This window comes from Stylophora pistillata, chromosome 3 (assembly GCF_964205215.1).
Source record: "Stylophora pistillata chromosome 3, jaStyPist1.2, whole genome shotgun sequence".
NCBI classification, from domain to species: domain Eukaryota; kingdom Metazoa; phylum Cnidaria; class Anthozoa; order Scleractinia; family Pocilloporidae; genus Stylophora; species Stylophora pistillata.
The window spans coordinates 2,022,601-2,047,115 of NC_142521.1; the positions used below are offsets into that span (position 1 = coordinate 2,022,601).

Consider the following 24,515-nt stretch of genomic DNA (forward strand, 5'->3'; position numbering starts at 1 on the left):
TTCAGTGGAAGAATTGCGAGTGGAGGACACTGCCGCTTACAAGGAAATGTTGGTTTTCAATATTTTCTTTCTCATTATTATTATTAAAAAAGATTTAGTAATGCATAGACAGGTAAAAACGAACGATATAATATCCGACGTTTCGGCGACGTCATAACGCCATTATCAAGGGTACAAATGAAAAAAAAATTAACAAATGCGAGTTCAAGAATTACAACTAATTTGCATAGGGGAGGTAGCTACACAAATACTTTAGCACGGATAGAATCTGTTTGCACGTTCAAACTCGGTGTTAATTGTTTGATGTAAAGCCTCTCGTTGACAAGATAATCGAATTTGTCCATGCACTTCTTGAGAACTTTGAAACAGCTAAGAAGGTCCTCAGGGACATCACCTGCGTGGTCGTTGTCGTAGTACTTGCGTACCGAAGATGACGTGCTCTTAGGGCTATCCACGCGGGCATATCAATGCCTACGTGTGTAACCAGCATAGCTCCCTGTATCGCACAGGTTACATTTAAATTGGTACACGTACACTACGCACTGTTGATTAACCAGCTGTGGTTTGGTTTCACATTCTTTAAGGTCTTGGCCAATTTTCCGACTGACAAATACGGGCTGGATTGTGGTTTGGAGCTTTATGCTAAGGTCTTTCAACTGTGTCTTAACAATGTTAGCGGAGTCTCGGGTCTTTGAAGGGTATGACTACTCGGGTTACATCATTTTACGCCAATCTTCCCAACGCCTGCGATGGCTGCTGGTCAGCAATTCTCGAGTTAATAAAGGTGTTAATGGGGGAGTTGATAAGGGTGGTGAGGGTAGTTCAAACGTGAGAATAAATACTTCAAGCGCTCACACTCCTCAGAAAAATAAAGCCATGAAGAGGACAAACGGTACGCGCGATCGAGCATAGTTGTTAATAAGTTCCGTTTGTACCGGTTGTCAACGTAACTCTGGTAGTGGACAAGTAAACCAGTATTAGTAGGCTTGACATAAACTTTCGTCTCAATTTGGGGTGCACGGTTTAGGAGCTGGGTGCCAAGAAAGGGGAGCATGCCATCTTTTTCGATTTCCATTGTAAAGCTGACAGAGGGATGGGCGTGGTTCAGGGTGTGTAGGAAATCTGTAGCTGTAGTAATGTTGGGCATTATAGTGAGAGTGTCATCAACATATCTGCGATAATAATCAGGCAGTTTACCTTCGAGCACTAGCCTTTCTTCCAACGATGACATAAACACATTAGCTAGTAAAGGCCCGAGTGGGGACCCCATGACCACTCCGTCGGTTTGTTCGTATAGGGCACTATTGAACTGGAACAACTGACCCTTGGTGGACACGTTCAACAGATCAGTAAGGTCTTCTTTGGAGATATTCAGATTGTACGTAGAGTTAAATCAGTTGTCCCTGAAGGCTTTCTCGGTCAGAATCGCAATTGTTTCGTCCAACGGTACGTTCGTAAATAGGGATGACACGTCATACGATACCAAGATATGACCTTTGTTGATTTTCAGTTCTCGCACTTCATTTATGAAATCGAAGATGTCAGTAACGGTGTGTTGATTCAAAGACAGCGGTTTGAGCTTGTCATCAAGCCACTTGGCCAGTGCGTAGTTATAGGTGCTCGTTGATGATAGAATGGGACGTACGGTTAACTTCTCCTTATAGGTTTTTGGTAGCCCATATAGGTGTGCTAGTCTCGAGCCTGAAGGACTTACAGATTGAGCAATGTCCTTTGGAAAGATTCTGCGAACGATAAATTGTAACATTTTTTCTCTAATCAACAGCGGCTGATAGTGTTTGGGCGGCCTACCACTGTATTTTGGTCCTTCTAGTGGGACAGAACGGAACTTGTTGGTGTCGTTAACAGACGCTTCAGATAGTAAACGTATGTACTTAGTCTTATCCATGATGACAACAACGGACCCTTTATCGGGTTTGGTTATGACAATATCACTCCGTCGTTTTAACTGTTCGACTGCAGTCAACAGCGTCGTGGGGGTTTGTGGGCTTTTACGCTGGGTGTAGTTGAGGGCTACGGAACGTAGGGTAGCGGCAGCAAGTTCTTTGGAGTTGTCATTGTTGAGGTGCCGTTCGAGTTGCCAATATGCTTTTTCGAAACTCGCCTTAACATCGATGCTGGACACACATCTTAGACTCTGCCAAATTTTCAATCTCACTCCAACGTTCGCTCAAGCTGACAAGGACAAAAATTCAAAGTGGAAAGAGTCCTCGGAGACCTACAGCACAAACGTTCCTGCCGAAGAGCTCAAAGCCAAGATCAAACAGAGTGAAGCTCTCAAATGTGAGTTATAACATAACCAAAGTAAAGTGCGCGCTCTGATTGGTCAATTTAGCGTCCCCCATTTGCAAATGGGTGTACGCTGCTGACGTGAGCAAATGCAAAGACTATTTTTCCGCGCGCGCTTGTTTTTTCTGGTCACGTAAGATTTGTTAAATAAAAGGGAACTCTTTAGCTACAATGTATCAATGTTATGTTATAAAACAAATGGTAAACACCACAGCGTACACTATTGAGTTATGGATGCACTTGGGAGGTTTGCTAAGCACTCAAGAAGCACTCTCGAGGCGATAGCCGAGAGCGACTCTTACGCTTCTTTCGTGCTTAGCAACCTCCCGCGTGCATCCATAACTCAATAGTGTACGCTGTGGTGTTTACCATTTGTTAAATCAATTCCAGTTACGATGACATACGTCGAAATTGTGGTTTACTTCGTTACACCCGCATTCTTCGCATCATTGTCAACGTCAGAAAGAAGTGCTATCAAGATGTGATGTCTGTGCACACTCGAAAGATCTCGGGGCTTTTTAACATGAAAGTCAATGTTAATGAACACATCTTAAACATCTCATCGTACGAACTCAGTTTTTTTTCAGAAACTGGTACTATGTCGAGGCCTGAAGTTCGCTATTCCCCAACGTGTGTCAAGCTCAAAATGAATGATAGTTGGTGATAGTCAAAGTTATAGTTCACCACTAAATTTTCTCCGATTCTTATTGGTTTAAATCGATCACGTGACGCGATAGTGTTCATCCGTAGTGAGACACTATCAGCCCATAGTGCCCGTCCGCGGAAAATGCCCGGATGGATAGTGCCGGCCCGCGGAAAGTACCCGGATGGATAATGCCCGTCCGTGAAATATTTTCTCGTATTATTTAGCCAATGTCCGGTTGCGAGTTATTGACATTTGTGACAGGCTGTACGCATGGATAAACATTTGATTGATCTGCATTTTGGTGGGTTTTGACTGTTTTTCAACTGGCGCGCGGAAGAAAATCTAGTGGTGAACAATAAAGACAATGCAGTAAATGGCTTGAGCCCGGGGGTAACATGTGAAGGTGTAGTCTGATCGTCCGGGTGAGTGTAGTCCTGAGAAGGACTGTTGTCGGTGGTAGTGACTAACGTTTCGACAACCTGTGCGGAAGTCATCATCAGAGTCAAGTGAATGAAGAACATTCTACTGACAACAATCAGACGAAGAAGTTTCTGTTCGCCACTATAACTGTTTTGTTTTGTAACCATAGCAGCAACATATTAAGGACTTCTATGAAGGACAGCTGAATCGATTAAATTTCAGAATTAATCATGCAATTTGCGAAATCTTCGTTTTTTCCGCGGTGATCTTCGCATCTTCGATTTCTTCGGAAATATCCAGAGAAAGGCTCGTGTCTAAATAGATAGTATATCTAGTATAGTTTTCTCTCAAGACTTTTACCTAATTTTTAACTCACTTTTCCGGCTCTACAGGTGGCGAAATTAAATTAAAAAAATTGGGATCGGATATTTATCGTGATGTCGCCTAAAGCCATTCCTAACACAATCCAATTACTCCTCAAATGAATAACAAATGAAAATTATATTGAGGGTTAGAAAAACTTCAAGAGAATTAATTTTTTATGAACACGCATGAAAATATTTCTTGCAGTTCAGGACTTTTTTTATTTTGGTCAATCTTTTCTTCTTTATGGACCTTTTTCCGCGGTGGTATTTGTTCCTCTAGCAGATACTGAGATAACTGACCTTCAGGCGGATAACTACAGTTATTTTAACGGCTGCAAGAGAAAACAGATGAAGAAGTTTTTCTTCGCCACTATAACTGTTTTGTTTTGTAACCATAGCACCAACATATTAAGGACCTCTATGACAGGACAGCTTGAATCGATTAAGTTTCACAATTAATCAGGAGAATTGTGAAACCCGCCAAAAAAAAGCAAAATCTTCATAACAAACTGAAATGAGGAACACTTTTGTGAGCTACTGATAAATATTGCTGACAATAGTTTCTCTGCTTTGAAAAGTAGTTAGAACAGTTCTGAATATTGATCGACTCGATCTACCCTCCACAACAGCAGACAGAACAAACTCACTCATTTTTTTGTCTCATCGTCGGGTCATTTAATGTGGAGAAAAGTGTGTTTGTTCTTCAACGTTCGCCTCTTGATGGCCATCGTATCCGCTGATCAACAATGCAGACGAGAAAGAAGCATGAGCGGAATGGCTCTACACGGATTTGTCTTCAAGAAGATCTCAGTAACTGCCATCCACGAGTGTGACATCAGCTGTGAAAGAGAAATCAGGTGCCAGAGTTACAATTACGTAATCGGGAAAAAGTCTTGTGAACTGAATAACCGAACCAGAGAGGCAAGACCTAAGAGCTTCCACTCAGACCCTTCTCGGTTTTATCACGTACGTTTTTTTGGCAGAGGTATGTATTAGATACTTTACAACCATAGCTATCCCCGGTGGCCGAGTCTGAATTGTGTGCAATCGAGGTTCTGTTCAGCAAGAGAATAAACGGCTAATTCTTGTGCTTCTTTTATCTACTTTATGTAACAGCTACTCTGGGATCCATTCCAGAACTGCCTGCAGAGTCGTGTCGGGAAATAAAAGCGAGCGAAGGTAAAGACGTCATCAGCAAGAAATACTGGTTGGATTTAAGTGCATCTGGAAAGACAGCTTTGGTTTACTGCGACATGGAAATTGAAGGTCTAATTTCACAGTTGATTCGTTACTCTTAAATTTCAAATATACATTTTTATTATCTCTATGTCCATTTTATAAGGTTTCGTAGTTTTTTCACTGAAGCTTGTTTGTCGCAAAACGCACCCATTTAAAGTGCATGAGTTAAAAGTTAAGTTTTGCATATTCATTTCTTGTAATAAGAGTTAAAATTGGAAATTTACGATGTCACGACAGCTAAAAAAAACGATCTGTTAAAATAGAAAAAAATAGTGATATGGATGAATTTCTGCCAAAATTTCCTTTCCAATAGTTCACATGCAGAACATGGCGGTTTCACACTGTTTTTTCTTTTTCTTTTTCATTGTAAGGCTGAGAAATGTCGTTACAAATTTTCAAAACAAACGTGCTGAGTTGCGCTCATTAAATCTTTTGTTTCGCTAAGGTCTTGTTCCTATCGCCGTCGTATCTTTCTTGAAATAGACCCTATCATTTCCTTGGGCTCTTTAAGGTTTTTAAGTCATCGAACATGTGAAAAATGAGCCTCTGATCATAAATTAAACTAGTGCAATACAATTTTCATTTCCGATGGTTTTGACAGTGTGAAATACAGGTTTTGCCTTTCTCGGCATCGCGGTTTTAACTTACGTGATAAGACAATTATTTTCACTCTTAGTGAAGAACATGAAAAAGATCTGGATAACTTTTGAGTTTCTCATAGAGTACATGATGAAAATAGAAGAATGTGAGATGATAAAATAAGATCAGCTGTTTGGACGTATTTTAACAGGAATTGACCTTTGATCGAGAACACGAGGGAATCAAAAACAATGAAATCCCGCCTTCTTTCCCGGATGTAGTGTTGAAATTTACGGTGCGACCTTGTTAATCCACATAACCTACCTGTAAACCTTCATTACTATCCCCCCCCCCCCCCGCGGCACGCGTGCTAACTTGTTTTCCTCTACAAAGTTTGAAGCCTTGAAGGGACTGGCTCTCACATTTATTAGTACCAGACTCCTTCGTATACCTCTCCGCCGATGGCTCACTTTGCTAAAGGCCTCAAATTCATTCGCTGGTGATCATGAAGAAATGATGATGAAGCAGCGCTATCAATTGGGGCTGCTAACTTGGTATGATCACGGAAGAAGTGACATGTTATTCTCCCGACTCCTAGATTTGCCGATGAAGAAGACAATATGATACGATATAGCGGAAATGCTGACTACGGGTTGTAGTCATGACCGCTTATGGAATGTCTTACCCCGGTGTTAGAATACTCCAGCTATTATCCCAAACCTTTATCCATATCAATATGATTCATTTCTCGAATATGTTGTTACAAAGGAGATCGACGTCAGTTTTGATTCTTCTAGTACGTATGAAAGCGAGAATTTTATTGCTAATGATTTTAGGGGTATCATCTCATTTAGAAAGAAAGCGATTTTAAAGTTCCCAGATCCGTAAATTGAATCTGTTTTGCTGGCTTATTAAAACTACATCAAATTATACTTCTATCTGTGGGTCACCTTAATCCATAGTGAACCGTGCGGTCCTAGCCTCACGCTGTATATTCTTTTTGTTGTTGTTGTATTCTGTAGAAAAAGCCGTCGACATTGCATTTGTAATCGGTGCGTCTGGAGCTCAAGCGTCTTCAGTCTTTGCAAGAATGGTAGCCATCTTGAAGAACTTTGCTAATGAATATGAGATATCCGATGACAAAACTCGTGTTGCTCTAGTGGACTACAATGGTCCTGCGATTGCCAGGGTCTTCTTCAATGACGGTTACAGCAAAGCAAATCTTACAAGTTTGATGAACAGCATACCTGTCCCTGGCGGACAACCAGGTACACTGAGCGGTTCTTTTACAAAAGTACGAGATGAAGTTTTCACAACAGAAAAAGGCGAGCGGCTATCTGCGGAGAATATTCTTGTTGTGCTGACCCAGGGAAACTTCGATGAGAATTCCACTGAGATCCGGAACGATATCACCAATTTTAGAAGCAATGCAGTGAAGGTCATTGTATTTGCCATCACGGAGGAGCCGGGCATAGACAAGTGGGAGAAGATCTCCTCGGGGATCAACCTCATAGTTATACCCGAGCCAAGTAAAGATACAGAGGAGGCAAAGAAATTGCCACATACTGTGAGTAAAGGTAAGGAAATCTAAAAACGAAAGACTGCTTTCAAAAGAAGTTCCCTGCAAACTTGTGTCTTCTTCGCGTACGCTGGGTTGAATAAAACCGCGGTTAAAATTGTTGCTTGTTTGTTTTCAGCCTTCGCGCATTGTAGCTAAAATAATTGTTTGTGATATCTCATCTTGCCCATGAAAGAAGAAGACTTTTGTCTGTGACAGTAAGTGACTTTTTGGGAAACTGTTTTCAAAATCTTTTGTTTTCACTTATCCACATAAGAAATCGTGCCTTATGAAAACGGTTTGTCTTCAAAACGCTCCAATTTTTACACCGTTCGCGAAAGTCTCCGTTTTGATCAGCGGCTTTGGCATTTTATTATGTACGATGGGCAAAAACGTGTCAAAAAACAATGCGTTTTCAAACGAAATCGCATTTGTGTGGATAGTGGCTCAGTTTGACCGGGCGGCAAAGTGCAGCCGCTCTAATTAGTTCATTTGTTTCAAAATAAAAACATCTGCATTAACTGTAACAAGTTTTTTTTTCAGCTGTTTTTGTTTGGGTTTGTTAGAGGATTGCAGTAGCAACCTAAACGATTTTGAATTTAATTCAATTTCAATTCTAAACAGAGTTTCGCAGCTGCGCAGAAGTGAAAGCATTCGGGTACTCTTCTGACGGCCATTACCTGCTTCATCTAAGCGATAGTTGCAAAGACCCAACGAGAATCTACTGTCATAATATGTCATCTAACACGCCGCAAGAGTTCATCACCTTGGAGTCGGGTACAGAGAACAACTTTGCTATTGTGTATGCCCAGCAGCTCAGAAACTGGGACGACTGCAGTGGTGCTGTGCGATCCACATTGTACTCAGATCGAGGCACCACTTACTTCAACAAAGTGCGCCTTGATTTCACAAGCATGAAAATTTTGAGCAATGTTTTCACCTTCGCGCAGACTCAGGGAGGTAAAGACATCCCATATGGCAAAGCTGGGGATTGTTATTCGTCTAATCATGGTAACTGCCGGAAAGGTCAGTTCAAGGTTGACTTGAGCGGGACGAGACTTCGTGTTCGGAACGATGTGAACTGGACATTTTCGGGATGGCCGGAAAGTTTGACTATGCAGGACTACCAGAAGTCGCCTGATGGTGCAGTGGTGTCTGCCAAGTGTGGAGGTTGGTGTGGTTCATGTTCTCCATCTCAGGGATTTATCATATTGGAACCTTTGTGTTCTATTCCTGCTGGTAGGTATCAGGAATAAATTTTTCCTTTTTCAGCTTTCTTGACACAACTCTGTTGTCGTGTGTTTATTCAGTAATAGATAACAAATGACGTCAACATTTGGTGAGAAGAAAAGTGGAAGTGGCGCCGAGTGTGTCACTGATTTTTTGTGATCTCTAACTGTCCTGACCCACGGCAATAGTGACGTCATCTCTGCCTGCCTCTCAGTTCGTCTGTATGTCTGTCTCTCTACCTGCATGCCTAACAAACCAAATTATGATTGCATGAAATTAAAGCTCTCTTTTTATGTTTTCTTTTGCCTGTAGTTCTGTGTCAGGAATCCAAACCTTAGATCTGATGTCAGTGGGCGGTGTGAATGCCTAAAATTATAATTTGCTGAGATCATGTACAAGTGAATGTCATAATAATTATGACTTATCATTGTATAGTTAAGGCTCCTCACTGACTATGAATGACTGACGCCTTTAAGGGTGCGATACTCGGCCGGTACTGACAGAATTTTTAATTTTATTTCATCAGGGTAGGAAGAGCCATCTCGTTGATCCTTACAAGACAACTGGAGGTCATTCGATCGATAAGGATCATTATCATCTACAGTCTGACACTGATAATCTAGGACTTGGTCTTATATTTCTACCACTAAGTTATGTAAACACAAGTGAATAACACACAATGATCGCATAACTTCTAAAACAATTCAATGGCAATCTAATGCCGATTGAATGAATTTTTTTTCCTGTTATAGTGGTCCATAATTAGGAGAAAAGACTGATGAAGAAGGCCGGCAAAAGTCAAATATAAAAACACAGCTGTGCAGTTTTGATTGGGAGCTCCCTGTCCGTACACAATCTTTTGTTTTTTATGTCGTTTAACCCTAAGCAATGATGGAAAGTTTCCACCGGTCAGTAAGTTCAAAATGTAAGTTCACATACAAAACCTAAAATAGTAGGAAAATGACAATTTTTTTTCATTTCTGGTGACCAAAATTTCACAGAATGAAAACTTGCTAGGACTCGACAGGAACCGATGAAATGTATGGCCGCACTGGGGAGGAGCGAGTATCTCGTGTCCTTTAATTTTTTGCCTAAATATACCGTATCCTGAGGTTTTTTTATCCCCTCAATTCCAGTTCGACACTCCTGAATCTCTATATTTTAAATATACCACATGCCGTTAATTTTTTCCTTAGGTATCCTGTTTCCCGGTAATTTTTTCCTTAGGTATCCTGTTTCCGGGTAATTTTTGCCTTAGGTATCCTGTTTCCCGGTAATTTTTTCCTTAGGTATCCTGTTTCCCGGTAATTTCTTATACAAACATACAGTATCCAGAGAACCACTAATGGGACCTCATTTGTATATTACATCTCTTTTATTTTGATTATTCAAATTAAACATTTATGTAGCAATCAGAGACTGGTTTAAGAACGATTGCAAAGCGAGAGAAAACAAAACAAACTAAAAAGACTATGCTAGAACGGTTTTTTAGAAAATCCGCTGTACCTTATCAGGGATATCAAACATGAAAGGCTTATTTGGCCTTGATTGAGATTTCGTCGTTATTGTAAGTCAGAAGTGAATAATAGCTATGCTGTTAAATGAAGGCTATCTGAAGATAAGAAGGCGGAATTAATTAAGTCAGGAGTCTGCTGGTCTCATTTTCATCTCGGTCCTCTTCAAGGAGGAATAACTTTTCCAGCGATACCAAGTCACCTCGTTAAGGGCTGAGTGCTTTCCATGATAATAGAAGTCATTCAAGTCATTATTTCAGATTTTAAATTCATTTTTGGCAAAAATAAAATTTCAACTCCTGGCAAAGTTACAGCTGTTATGTTTATTCAAACATATTATTTTTCCCGCCAAAACAGCATGAACTGGAACTCGCATTTGGTTATGAACGAAAGCGATCAGCGTAGGATTATAGAAAATTACTTTCATCAAGGGTATGAAAATAGAGTTATCATCGAATTTTTAAAGGAGCAGCATGGTACCAGTACTGTTATGGAGAACATGGTTTGGGAAAGGTGAACAAGCAAAGGATGTAACGAGTGTTGGCGGGAAACTAAGAACTATTACCCAGTCTTCCTTGGCGGTGCGTTCCAATTTGTTTTGTTTGCGTTTTCTTTTTTTTTTGTTTGCGTTGCATATTTTATTTGCTGCAGTATTTTTGTTTGCGGTGCATTTTTTTATTTGCTGGGTACTTTTTTTCTTTGGGTTTTGATTTTTTTTATTTGATGCAGTATATTTTTTATTTGCTGCAGTATATTTTTTGTTTGTGTTGAGCCTTCTGGGCCACCGTAGGCTTCCTGCCATGATACGCGCAAAATTGACCAGCTGTTTTGATATTAAAAAATCAACGATGTCATGATTACGCCCAAGTATCCCCTCAGCTTGTGTTATCTCGGGTTTTTACGGGATTCCACGGGACCGAGACGAAAACTGACGTCACAAGTTTTCACAGCTCATGCGCTCGTCTGGCCGAATGGAAGAATCAAATTGATTTGTTTGGTTCGAGAGGTTTTAAGGGAAATTTTGTCCATGGAGAATTTGAGCTTTAGTTAATTGAGCACTCTCGTGGCTCAAGAAATGCCTAATTCGGAAGATGTAAGAAATATGTTAGATTTGTATTAGATTCCTCGTAATCACGCGTTGTAAAAACGAAATTCAGGCGAGATGTGTCCTAAAATTTCTTGTTCTTGCGTGCCTCAGGGTTTTACGTTTGGGGATTTCACAGCTGAAGAATGGGAAAAGTACTTCAGTAATTCAGCAGCCCAAATCGGAAATATACCACCGGTTGAGGTAAAAATTAGCTCAGTAGATCTCTTAATTATGCCTACGTCGGGGAAATTGTGTTTAATTTCAAAGATTACATTGCAGGTTGAGACAAAATTTACTCACGCTTTAGTTTTCGATCGTCTCTCACATTGGTTTCTTTTTTGTTTTACTGAGGTTTTCTATTTTGTAGTTTCTCTTCGACGTCGATTACTCAGATCACGAGGAACGAGGCGATGATTTTAACGGTACCGGTATGTATCTAATACTTTGTAATTTACTTTCGCGCGAGCATCCTGACTCGAAAAACGAGATTTTTTTAAAAATATAATCGACATTTAATTTGCGAGGCACTACAGGTTGATATTGAGAGATAATGAAATTAGCGACTTATGATTGTGATGATTGTTGGTCGCAATTATGAGCAATATTCTGGCTCGTCTTTGATATGCCGGAAGATGAGTTCAAATTTAAAAAATTGGTGTCATATCGAGTTTGTCTAGTGTACGGATCGAAGAGGATCCGAGAGGGTGGGGCACAGTGATATATGATGATGAAGCAGCACTATCAATTGGGGCTGCTAACTTGGTATGGCTCACTCTGCTAAAGGCCTCAAATTCATTCGCCGGTGATCATGAAGAGATGATGATGAAGCAGCACTATCAATTGGGGCTGCTAACTTGGTATGGCTCACTTTGCTAAAGGCCTCAAATTCATTCGCTGGTGATCACGAAGAAATGATGATGAAGCAGCACTATCAATTGGGGCTGCTAACTTGGTATGGCTCACTTTGCTAAAGGCCTCAAATTCATTCGCTGGTGATCATGAAGAGATGATGATGAAGCAGCACTATCAATTGGGGCTGCTAACTTGGTATGGCTCACTTTGCTAAAGGCCTCAAATTCATTCGCTGGTGATCATAAAGAAATGATGATGAAGCAGCACTATCAATTGGGGCTGCTAACTTGGTATGGCTCACTTTGCTAAAGGCCTCAAATTCATTCGCTGGTGATCATGAAGAAAGGATGATGAAGCAGCACTATCAATTGGGGCTGCTAACTTGGTATGATCACGGGAGAAGTGCCATGTTATTCTCCCGACTCCTAGATTTGCCGATGAAGAAGACAATATGATACGTAATAGAGAAAATGCTGACAACGGGTGGTAGTCATAACCGCTTATGGAATTTCTTACTCCGGTGTTAGAATACTCCAGCTATTCTCCCAAACCTTTATCCATATCAATATGATTCATTTCTCGAATATGTTGTTACAAAGGAGATCGACGTCAGTTTTGATTCCTCTAGTACGTATGAAAGCGAGAATTTTATTGCTAATGATTTTAGGGGTATCATCTCGTTTACAAAGAAAGCGATTTTAAAGTTCCCAGATCCGTAAATTGAATTTGTTTTGCTGGCTTATTAAAACTACATTAAACTATACTCTTATCTGTGGGTCACCTTAATCCATAGTGAACCGTGCGGTCCTAGCCTCACGCTGTATATTCTTTTTGTTTTTGTTGTATTCTGTAGAAAAAGCCGTCGACATTGCTTTTGTAATCAGTGCGTCTGGAGCTCAAGCGTCTTCAGTCTTTGCAAGAATGGTAGCCATCTTGAAGAACTTTGCTAATGAATATGAGATATCCGATGACAAAACTCGTGTTTCTCTAGTGGCCTACAATGGTCCTGCGATTGCCAGGGTCTTCTTCAATGACGGTTACAGCAAAGCCAATTTTACAAGTTTCATGAGCAGCATACCTGGCCCTGGCGGACAATCAGGTACACTGAGCGGTGCTTTTACAAAAGTACGAGATGAGGTTTTCACAACGCAAAATGGCGAGCGACTATCTGCGGAGAATATTCTTGTTGTTCTGACTCCGGGAAACTTCGATGAGAACTCTACTGAGATCCAGAACGAAATCACCAATTTTAGAAGCAGTGCAGTGGTCATTGTATTTGCCATCACAGAGGAGCCGGGCATAGACAAGTGGGAGAAGATCTCCTCGGGGATCAACCTCATAGTTATACCCGAGCCAAGTAAAGATACAGAGGAGGCAAAGAAATTGTTACATGCTGTGAATAAAGTTAAGGAAATCTAAAAAACAAAAGACTGCTTTCGAAAGAAGTTCCCTGCAAACTCGTTTCTTGTTCGCGTACGCTGGGTGGGAGAAATGGCAAAATTTTTTGCTTGTTTGTTGATGTCTCACCTTGCGGATAACATTAGTTCAAAAAAAGACTGTTGTCTATGACAGTGGGGGACGTTTTGGAAAACTATTTTCAAAATATTCTGTTTTCACTTATCCACATAAGAAACCGAACCTTTTAAAAACGATTTGTCTTCAAAACTGCTACAACTTTTACACTTTCGCGAAAGTCTTCCTTTTCATCAGTGGCTTGGGCACTTTAGTATGTAAGATAGGCAAAAACTTATCAAAAAAACAGTGCGTTTTCAAACGAGATCGCATTTTTTGTGAATGGTGCCTCAAGTTTCGAGCGAGTGGCAAAGTGTAGTGGCTCTAATTAGTTCGTTTGTTTCACAATGAAAATATCTGCATTGGCTGTAACAAGGCCTCTGTTACAGCTAATGCAGGAAACGATTTTCTTACAGCTGTTTTTCGTTTTGGTTGGTTTGAGGATCGCAGTAGCAACCTAAACGATTTTAAATTGAATTGAATTTTAATTCTAAACAGAGTTTCGCAGCTGCGCAGAAGTGAAAGCATTCGGGTACTCTTCTGACGGCCATTACCTGCTTCATGTAAGCGATAGTTGTAAAGACCCAACAAGAATCTACTGTCATCTAACACGCCGCAAGAGTTCATCACCTTGGAGTCGGGTACGGAGAACAACTTTGCTAATGTGTATGCCCAGATGCTCCAAAATGGGGGCGACTGCAGTGGTGCTGTGCAATCCACATTGTACCGAAAAAACCGATAAAAATCTAGTATTCCGTGTCCTTCAAATCGTGGCCTAAATACACCCTATCCTGTTAATTCCTGTGGTTTTTATCCCTACAATTCTACAGTTCGACGTTCTTGAATCTCTATATTCTAAATATACCGTATCCCGTTAACTTTTTCCGCAAGTATCGTGTATCCTGAAAATTTCTTATCCAAAATATAGTATCCAGAGAACCCCTTGTTGGACTTCCTACGTAAATTAAATCGATGTATCTCTCTTATTTGATTATTCAAATTAAGCATTTACGTGGCAATCGGAAACTGGTTTAAGAACGAATGCAAAACGAGAAAAAAACAAAACAAACCAATGGAACTATGCTAGAACAGTTTTAGAAAATCGGCCGTACATTATCAGGGATATCAAACATGAAAGGCTTCTTTGGCCTTGATTGAGATTCTGTCGATGTTGCAAGTGAATAATCGGCTATGCTGTTAACCGAAGGCTATCTGAAGACAAAAAGCAAAGTAAGTCAGACGTCCGCTGGTCTCATTGCCATCTCAGTCCTCTTCAAAGAGGAATAACTTTTTCAGCGATACCAAGTCACTTCGTCAAGGACTGAACGATTTTCATGATAATAGAAGTCACTCAAGTCATTATTTCAGATATATTCATTCATTTATGGCAAAAATAAAATTTCAACTCCTGGCAAAGTTACAGCTGTTATGTTTATTTTCGCATGCTAGCATTTCTTTGACTACACGGGAAACTGATATCCGAGACTGAAGCAGAAAATGCAATGGACAGATGAAATTGTGTTGTTTGTGTCAAAACTTGAGATTCAAAGTGTTGAAAAAGCTGGGAAGAAGTCTCAAGTATTTTGCTTTTTTCTAAACTGGAACAAATTTAGTACTTACTTGCACCTAGAATTCTTTGTGGAGTGCTCTTCTCATTCCTTTTACCTATAGAACTCGCCGCTGTTTTCTGATTTGTATCCCTCGCCGACGCATGAGCCAGCTGTTAAATCTAGTAGAGTTTTTCTCGAAAGACTTTTACCTAATTTGTAATCACTTCTCCGGCTCTGAATATAACAAAATAACCAATGGAAAACACCCTGGGAACGAGGTTGAACAAGATTAAAAAAAGAAATTTGGGATCGGATATCTATCTTGATGTCGTCTAGAAACCATTCCTAAAGCCTTGGTCAAACGGCGCATGATAGTCGATGATAGTTGATTCTCTTCAAACTATCATCAACTATCACCAACTATCATTCTCATGGTCAAACGGCCAAAAAAGTTCGTGATAGTTGATGATAGTTCACCGGCAGTCGCGCGAGCAAAGTCACGCGAGCAGCTAGTTCCAGGCTCTTTCCGCGTAAAATATGAACACTAAGATTGCTTCGCATGAGTCAAACAAACTTGTTGAAGTATGAATTTATCTCGACGAAAGAGGGTGGCAGCTGGCTTACTAGTAATCGACTTGTTTGAGGAATGTACGGATGAATCTGGAGAGCATTGGTAGAAGAGAGGACGGACAACAGAATGGATTAAAGGAGAAACGAAATTAAGGGGGATGTTGAAATTGGTGGAAACGAAACGACGACGGAACTCTTTATTCGCACTATTTCACGAGGTTACTACAGATTATAAAAGTCAGAATATATAAGAAACAGTAAATTACATCAATAATCAAAAGTAAAATGTGCACAGTGACCAAAGTAGCATAGCTTTCGAGTTGGCCACTGTCACGTATAATTAACAGGTGCATCTTAACATTTACACAAGACTTGCTTTACTTTAATTCTATATTTATACTAACCAAGGTATTTATACACAATTAGTTTTATAAACAAAGAGAATAGAGAAGTGAGTAAATAAGTAAATAAATAAATAAAAATTTAATTCAGTGAGAAGGAGAATTAATTCTTTTTACTTTATAATGAATGAAAAGAACAAACACTAAGAACAAAGAAACTAAAGTAAACTAGATCAATGCAATCTAGGAAGCAGATTGTGAAGTTAGCAGATATAGCTTGGATTGTTTGGAGAAGCGATAATAACATAATTTTTTTAGATGCATGCAGTGGAATAGTCTCCCATATTTTCGATGCAATGAAAGTAAAAGTAGAAGCTCCGTAATTATTACGTATTGGAGGCCTACGGAAGTTAAGGTTAGAAACAAATCTAGTGTAATGGCTATGGAAGTCAGAGGCCAGAGGTAGAGTTCCAGAAAAAATTGCTGGAAAGCCTGTTGGATTGTTAATAATTTTATGTGCAAAGAGTGCTACTTCTAGTTTGAAAATATTATCAATTGTTAAGATATCCAATAAATTATAATAAGGCGTAGCATTCTCTCTACTGTGTGCAAAAAAAATTGAACAAGTGCATGTATTTTGCTTAGTTCTGATTTATTAAGTCTAGTTTTGCAAGCACTTCCCCATGATAGCATAGGTCAAATAGGGATAGATGAAAGAGTAATAAAATTGTTTCAGTTGTTTCAGTGGAAGAATTGCAAGTGGAGGACACTGCCGCTTACAAGGAAATGTTGGTTTTCAATATTTTCTTTCTCATTATTATTATCCTAGGTATAAAAACGAATTTCTGAAGCTGAAGCTGAGCCCTCCGTGGACCTTTTGGCGGCCATTTTGAAGGAGCCCGCTGATTTTCGGGGAAAACAGCTGACCAAAAACTATCATGAACTATCATACGCGTGGTCAAACGAGAAGAACTATGATCGAGTATCGTGAAGAATTTGAACAAGCTCAAAATGAATGATAGTTAGTGATAGTCGATTTTATAGTTCACCACTAAATTTTCTCCGATTTTTATTGGTTTAAATCGATCACGTGAGGCGATAGTGTTCATCCGTGGAGAGACACTATCAGCCCATACTGCCCGTCCGCGGAAAATGCCCGGATGGATAGTGCCCGTTCGCGGAAAGTACCCGGATGGATAGTGCCCGTCCGTGAAAAATTTTCTCGTATTATTTAGCCAATGTCCGGTTGCGAGTTATTGACATTTGTGACAGGCTGTACGCATGAATAAACATTTGATTGATCTGCATTTTGGTGGGTTTTGACTGTTTTTCAACTGGCGCGCAGAAGAAAATTTAGTGGTGAACAATAAAGACTAGCATATTTGTGTTAAGAACATCAAATTTTCGCAGGGCAACTATCAGCCGATAGTTCCTCGACAGAAACACTCTATTGTTTAAATAGTGCATGATAGTTGGTGGTCAAACGGAAGCGCGCACTTCAACTATCATCGAGTATCATCAACTATCATCGACTATCAGGTTCTGTCCTCGTGTACCGGTTCACAAGAGCCAATACAAAAGACCAAACAATACACAATAGCTAACCGATAACTCCTAAACAAAGAAAGAACAATGGTAATTCCCTTGTGAACCGGTACACCAGGACAGAACCGACTATCATCAACTATCATCGACTATCATGCGCCGTTTGACCAGGGCTTAACACAATTTAATTACTTCTCAAATAAATAACAGTGACAATTAAGAGTAAGAAATACTTCACGATGGTTAATTTTTCTGAACACGCATGAAAATATCTCTTGCACTGAGTTCAGGGCTTTTCTATTTTGGTTAGTGTTCTCTTCTTCATGGACCTAGTGCTAATATGGTTTTTTTTCCTCTAGCAGATACTCACCTCAAATCTTGGCAGCTTTGTTTTTTTAAAAAATCATCTGCCGCTCGGTTATTTTTAGTCGCATGGGACGTTTTCTCAGTGAATAGATACAAGCAGGGTTAATTAGAAACAAAAAGTGAAAAGGTATGAACTACGAGCCGATAACTACAGATAATTTGAAAGGCAACATTTGATTTTCTCAAAGAGGTTTGATAGAGCTTGAGGTGATAAATTGTACAAACGGTTATAAACTTTTAACACCGTGGGCCTTGAGTCACATGTTATCTTATAAATATATACATATGATTTCATACTCAAACTAGTGTTACTTGGTAAACTATAATCTTGTATTTGTGAAAAAAGCTAAAAGGTATGATATCTGAGCATCTGTATGGGTACCCATACGGTCTTCGTTTTCTTCGCAATTTTTTTTGCAAACCTTGGTTTTTTTTTTGGAAGATCTTCGTTTTTTGGATTGAAATGGGTTAAACGTTTATTTTGTGTTATTCACAGTTGATAAATATTTCACTTCAATAGCAAATTGCATAATTCACTGTTTAAATTCACGAAAAGCAATATAGACAGTTAAAGAAACTTACAATAAAGGACTGTTGTATTCTTTGGCAACGTTCTGTTTGTTCAGTTTTCTAGACTAGGACTGTTGACACCGTTGTCAAAATAGCAGTGAAATGTTGTTCAAGATTCAGAATCAACAAATGTTTTCTATATTATTTACGAGTTTTGACAGTTTTATATCTGAGTGTTTAATTTCATCACGCAAATTTTTGGCCAATTTTCAGATCTTGGCTTCAATCTTGAGATCTTCGCGTCTTCAGTTCGATTTCTTTGGAAATACCCATAGAGAGTCTCATGTCTTAATAGATAGTGTATGTAGTACAGTTTTCTCTCGTGACTTTTACCTATCGTGATGTCGCCTAAAGCCTCCCACCGAAAAGCCATTCCTAACAGAACCTATCTACTCCTCAGATGAATAACAATGACAATTAAGGGTGAGAAAAACAGCAAGGGATTAATTTTTTCTGAAGACGCATGAAAATATTTCTTGCAGTTCAGGACTTTTTTTTATTTTGGTCAATGTTTTCTTCTTCATGGACCTTTTTCCGCTGTGGTTTTTGTTCCTTTAGCAGATACTGAGATAACTGACCTCCAGGCTGATAACTACAGTTATTTTAACGGCTACAAGAGAAAACAGACGAAAAAGTTTCTCTTCGCCACTATAACTGTTTTGTTTTGTAACCATAGCAGCAACATATTAAGGACTTCTATGAAGGACAGCTGAGTCGATTAAATTTCAAAATAAATCATGCAATTTGCGAAATCTTCGTTTTTCCGCGGTGATCTTCGCATTTTCGATTTCTTCGGAAATATCCAGAGAAAGGCTCATGTGTTAATAGATAGTATATCTAGCATAGTTTTCTCTCAAGACTTTTACCTAATTTTTAACTAACTTTTCCGGCTCTACAGGTAGCGAGATTAAAAAAAAAAATTGGGATCGGATATCTATCGTGATGTCGCCTAAAGCCATTCCTAACACAATCCAATTACTCCTCAAATGAATAGCAAATGAAAATTATATTGAGGGTTAGAAAAACGTCAAGAAAATTGATTTTTTATGAACACGCATGTAAATATGCAGTTCAGGACTTTTTTTATTTTGGTCAATGTTTTCTTCTTCATGGACCGTTTTTCCGCTGTGGATTTTGTTCCCCTAGCAGATACTGAGATAACTGGCCTCCAGGCTGATAACTACAGTTATTTTAACGGCTGCAAGAGAAAACAGACGAAGAAGTTTCTCTTCGCAGCTTTAACTGTTTTGTTTTGTAACCATAGAAGCGACATATTAAGGACTTCAATGACGGAGAGCTGAATCGATTAAGTTTCACAATCAATCAGGTAAATTGTGAAACTCGCAAAAAAACCAAAATCTTCATAACAAACTGAAATGAGGAACACTTTTGTGAGCTACTGATGAATATTGCTGAGAATAGTTTCACTACTTTGAAAAGTAATTAGAACAATTCTGAATATTGATCGACTCGATCCACCCTCCACAAAAGGAGACAGAAAAAACACACCCATTTTTTTGTCTCATCGTGGTCATTTAATGTGAAGGAAAGTGTGTTTGTTCTTCAACATTCGCTTCTTGATGGCCATCGTATCCACTGATAAACAACGCAGACGAGAAAGAAGCATGAGCGGAATGGCTCTACACGGATTTGTCTTCAAGAAGATCTCAGTAACTACCCTCCGCGAGTGTGACATCAGCTGTGAAAGAGAAATCAGGTGCCAGAGTTACAATTACGTAATCGGGGAAAAGTCTTGTGAACTGAATAACCGAACCAGAGAGGCAAGACCTAAGAACTTCCACTCAGACCCTGCTCGGTTTTATCACGTACGTTTTTTTGGCAGAGGTATGCATTAGATACTTTACAACCATAGCTATCCCCAGTGGCCGAGTCTGAATTGTGTGCAATCGAGGTTCTGTTTAGCAAAAGAATAAACGGCTAATTCTTGTGCTTCTTTTATCTACTTTATGTAACAGCTCCTCTGGGATCCATTCCAGAACTGCCTGCAGAGTCGTGTCGGGAAATAAAAGCGAGCGAAGGTAAAGACGTCATCAGCAAGAAATACTGGTTGGATTTAAGTGCATCTGGAAAGACAGCTTTGGTTTACTGCGACATGCAAATTGAAGGTCTAATTTCACAGTTGATTCGTTACTCCTAAATTTCAAATATACATTTTTATTATCTGTATGTTCATTTTATGAGGTTTCGTAGTTTTTTCACTGGGTCTTGTTTGTCGCGAAACGCACCCACTTAAAGTGCCTAAGTTAAAAGTTAAGCTTTGCATATTCATTTCTTGTAATAGGAGTTAAAATTGGAAATGTAAGATGTCACGACAGCTTAAAAAAACGTTCTGTTAAAATAGAAAAAAATAGTGATGTGGATGAATTTCTGTCAAAATTTCCTTTCCAACAGTATACACGCAGAACATGGTGATTTCACACTGATTTGGTTTTTTTTCATAGTAAGGCTGAGAAATGTCGTTACAAATTTTCAAAACAAACGTGCTGAGTTGCGCTCATTACATCTTTTGTTTCGCTAAGGTCTTGTTCCTATCGCCGTTGTATCTTTCTTAAAATAGAAATGATGATGAAGCAGCACTATCAATTGGGGCTGCTAACTTGGTATGATCACGGGAGAAGTGAGATGTTATTCTCCTGACTCCTAGATTAGCCGATGAAGAAGACAATATGATACGATATAGAGGAAATGCTGACTACGGGTGGTAGTCATAACCGCTTATGGAGTTTCTTACTCCGGTGTTAGAATACTCCAGCTATTATCCCAAACCTTTATCCATATCAATATGATTCATTTCTCGAATATGTTGTTACAAAGGAGATCGGGGTCAGGTTTGATTCCTCTAGTACGTATGAAAGCGAGAATTTTATTGCTTATGATTTTAGGGGTATCATCTCATTTAGAAAGAAAGCGATTTTAAAGTTCCCAGATGCGTAAATTGAGTCTGTTTTGCTGGCTTATTAAAACTACATTAAACTATACTCTTATCTGTGGGTCACCTTAATCCATACTGAGCCGTGTGGTCCTAGCTTCACGCTGTATATTCTTTTTGTTGTTGTTGTATACTGTAGAAAAAGCCGTCGACATTGCTTTTGTAATCGGTGCGTCTGGAGCTCAAGCGTCCTCAGTCTTTTCAAGAATGGTAGCCATCTTGAAGAACTTTGCTGATGAATATGAGATATCCGATGACAAAACTCGTGTTTCTCTAGTGGACTACAATGGTCCTGCGATTGCCAGGGTCTTCTTCAATGACGGTTACAGCAAAGCCAATTTTACAAGTTTCATGAGCAGCATACCTGGCCCTGGCGGACAACCAGGTACACTGAGCGGTGCTTTTACAAAAGTACGAGATGAGGTTTTCACAACGCAAAAAGGCAAGCGGCTATCTGCGGGGAATATTCTTGTTGTGCTGACCCAGGGAAACTTCGATGAGAATTCTACTGAGATCCGGAACGATATCACCAATTTTAGAAGCAATGCAGTGAAGGTCATTGTATTTGCCATCACGGAGGAGCCGGGCATAGACAAGTGGGAGAAGATCTCCTCGGGGATCAACCTCATAGTTGTACCCGAGCCAAGTAAAGATACAGAGGAGGCAAAGAAATCGTCACATGCTGTGAGTAAAGGTAAGGAAATCTAAAAACGAAAGACTGCTTTCAAAAGAAGCTCCATGCAAACTCGTGTCTTGTTCGCGTACGCAGGGTTGAATAAAACCGCGGTAAAAGATTGTTGCTTGTTTGTTTTCAGCCTTCGCGCATTGTAGCTAAAATAATTGTTTGTGATGTCTCATCTTGCACATGAAAGTAGAAGACTTTTTTCTGTGAAAGTAAGTGACTTTTTTGGAAACTATTTTCAAAATCTTTTGGTTTCACTTATCCACATAAGAAATCGTGCCTTTCGAAAACGGTTTGTCTTCAAAACGTTCCAATTTTGACACCGTTCGCGAAAGTCTCTGTTTTCTTTAGCGGCTTTGGCATTTTAGTATGTACGATGGACATAAACGTGTCAAAAAGAATGCGTTTTCAAACGAAATCGCATTTGTGTGCATGGTGCCTCAGTTTGACCTGGCGGGAAAGTGCAGCCGCTCTAATTAGTCCGTTTGTTTCAAAATAAAAACATCTGCATTAACTGTAACAAGCTTTTTCTTTTAGCTGTTTTTGTTTGGGTTTGTTAGAGGATTGCAGTAGCAACCTAAACGATTTTGAATTTAATTCAATCTCAATTCTAAACAGAGTTTCGCAGCTGCGCAGAGGTGAAAGCATTCGGGTACTCTTCTGACGGCCATTACCTGCTTCGTCTAAGCGACAGTTGCAAAGACCCAACGAGAATCTACTGCCATAATATGTCATCTAACACTCCGCAAGAGTTCATCACCCTGGAGTCTGGCACAGAGAACAACTTTGCTATTGTGTATGCCCAGATGCTCATAAGAAGGGGCCACTGCAGTGGTGCTGTGCAATCCACATTGCACCCAGATCGAGGCACCACTTACTTCAGCAAAGTGCGCCTTGATATCACAACCATGAAAATTTTGAGCAATGTTTTCACCTTCGCGCAGACTCAGGGAGGTAAAGACATCCCATATGGCAAAGCAGGGGATTGTTATTCGAATAGTCATGGTAACTGCCGGAAAGGTCAGTTCAAGGTTGATTTGAGCGGGACGAGACTTCGTGTTCGGAACGATGTGAATTGGAAATTTTCGGGATGGCCGGAAAGTTTGACGATGCAGGACTACCAGAAGTCTCCTGATGGTACAGTGGTGTCTGCCAAGTGTGGAGGTTCGTGTGGTTCATGTGAGCCATCTGAGGGATTTATCATATTGGAACCTTTGTGTTCTATTCCTGCTGGTAGGTATCAGGAATAAATTTTTCCCTTTTACAGCTTTCTTGACACAACTATGTTGCCGTGTGTTTATTCAGTAATAGATAACAGATGACGTCAACATCCTGACCCACGGCAATAGTGACGTCATCTCTGCCTGCCTCTCAGTTCGTCTGTATGTCTGTCTTTCTACCTGCATGCCTAACTTAAAACCAAATTATGATTGCATGAAATTAAAGCTCTCTTTTTATGTTTTTTTTTTTTGCCTGTAGTTTTGTGCCAGGAATCCAAACCTTAGATCTGATGTCAGTGGGCGGTGTGAATGCCTAAAATTATAATTTGCTGAGATCATGTACTAGTGAATGTCATAATAATTATGACTTATCATTGTATAGTTTAGGCTCCTCACTGACTGTGAATAACTGACGCCTTTAGGGGTGCGATACTGGCCCGGTACTGACAGAATTTTTAATTTTATTTCATCAGGGTAGGAAGAGCCATCTCGTTGATCCTTACAAGACAACTGGAGGTCATTCGATCGATGAGGATCATTATCATCTACAGTCTGACACTGATAATCTAGGACTTGGTCTTATATATCTACCACTAAGTTATGTAAACACAAATGAATAACACGCAATGATCGCATAATTTCTAAAACAATTCAATTTGCAATCTAATGCCGATTGAATGAATTTTTTTTCCTGTTATAGTGGTCCATAATTAGGAGAAAAGACTGATGAAGAAGGCCGGCAAAAGTCAAATATAAAAACACAGCTGTGCAGTTTTGATTGGGAGCTCCCTGTCCGTGCACAATCTTTTGTTTTTTATGTCGTTTAACCCTCAGCAATGATGGAAAGTTTCCACCGGTCAGTAAGTTCAAAATGTAAGTTCACATACAAAAGCTAAAATAGTTGGAAAATGACAAAGTTTTTTCATTTGTGGTGACCAAAATTTCACAGAATGAAAACTTGCTAGGACTCCACAGGAACCGATGAAATGTATGGCCGCACTGGGGAGGAGCGAGTATCTCCTTTCCTTTAATTTTTTGCCTAAATATACCGTATCCTGGGGTTTTTTTTATCCCCTCAATTCCAGTTCGACACTCCTGAATCTCTATATTTTAAATATACCACATGCCGTTAATTTTTTCCTTAGGTATCCTGTTTCCCGGTAATTTTTTCCTTAGGTATCCTGTTTCCCGGTAATCTTTTCTCGAGGTATCCTGTATCCCGGTAATTTTTTCCTTAGGTATCCTGTATCCCGGTAATTTTTCCTTAGGTATCCTGTATCCCAGTAATTTCTAATACAAACATACAGTATCCAGAGAACCACTAATTGGACCTCATTTGTATATTACATCTCTTTTATTTGATCATTCAAATTAAACATTTATGTAGCAATCAGAGACTGGTTTAAGAAAGA

The 24,515-nt window shown here is 39.6% G+C and overlaps 3 protein-coding genes and 1 pseudogene across 3 annotated transcripts; 3 read left to right on the forward strand and 1 right to left on the reverse strand.

Moving 5' to 3' along the window:
- Positions 1-464: 464 nt before the first annotated feature.
- Positions 465-1,765, reverse strand: LOC148734043 (uncharacterized; annotated as a pseudogene).
- A 2,482-nt stretch (positions 1,766-4,247) lies between these two features.
- On the forward strand, positions 4,248-5,053 carry LOC148734044 (uncharacterized). Its single transcript, XM_088751822.1, has 2 exons — positions 4,248-4,723; positions 4,855-5,053. The coding sequence occupies exons 1-2, from the start codon at positions 4,417-4,419 to the stop codon at positions 5,034-5,036; spliced, it is 489 nt and encodes a 162-aa protein (XP_088607948.1). The 5' UTR covers positions 4,248-4,416; the 3' UTR covers positions 5,037-5,053.
- A 2,513-nt stretch (positions 5,054-7,566) lies between these two features.
- LOC148734045 (A disintegrin and metalloproteinase with thrombospondin motifs 9-like) lies at positions 7,567-10,193 on the forward strand. The gene is made up of 2 exons (XM_088751820.1): positions 7,567-8,353; positions 8,871-10,193. The coding sequence occupies exons 1-2, from the start codon at positions 7,849-7,851 to the stop codon at positions 8,873-8,875; spliced, it is 510 nt and encodes a 169-aa protein (XP_088607946.1). The 5' UTR covers positions 7,567-7,848; the 3' UTR covers positions 8,876-10,193.
- Positions 10,194-22,508: 12,315 nt separating this feature from the next.
- On the forward strand, positions 22,509-23,388 carry LOC148734046 (A disintegrin and metalloproteinase with thrombospondin motifs 9-like). Its single transcript, XM_088751616.1, has 2 exons — positions 22,509-23,116; positions 23,363-23,388. The coding sequence occupies exons 1-2, from the start codon at positions 22,612-22,614 to the stop codon at positions 23,386-23,388; spliced, it is 531 nt and encodes a 176-aa protein (XP_088607742.1). The 5' UTR covers positions 22,509-22,611.
- The last annotated feature ends 1,127 nt before the right edge of the window (positions 23,389-24,515 follow it).

Bases quoted from the DNA above. Each gene is read 5' to 3' on its own strand.
- LOC148734045 (XM_088751820.1), top strand. From the start codon at position 7,849: ATGTCATCTAACACGCCGCAAGAGTTCATCACCTTGGAGTCGGGTACA.
- LOC148734046 (XM_088751616.1), top strand. From the start codon at position 22,612: ATGTCATCTAACACTCCGCAAGAGTTCATCACCCTGGAGTCTGGCACA. The intron at 23,117-23,362 runs GTAGGTATCAGG...TTTTGCCTGTAG, and splicing joins TTTGTGTTCTATTCCTGCTG to TTTTGTGCCAGGAATCCAAA.
- LOC148734044 (XM_088751822.1), top strand. From the start codon at position 4,417: ATGTGGAGAAAAGTGTGTTTGTTCTTCAACGTTCGCCTCTTGATGGCC. The intron at 4,724-4,854 runs GTATGTATTAGA...TTTATGTAACAG, and splicing joins CGTACGTTTTTTTGGCAGAG to CTACTCTGGGATCCATTCCA.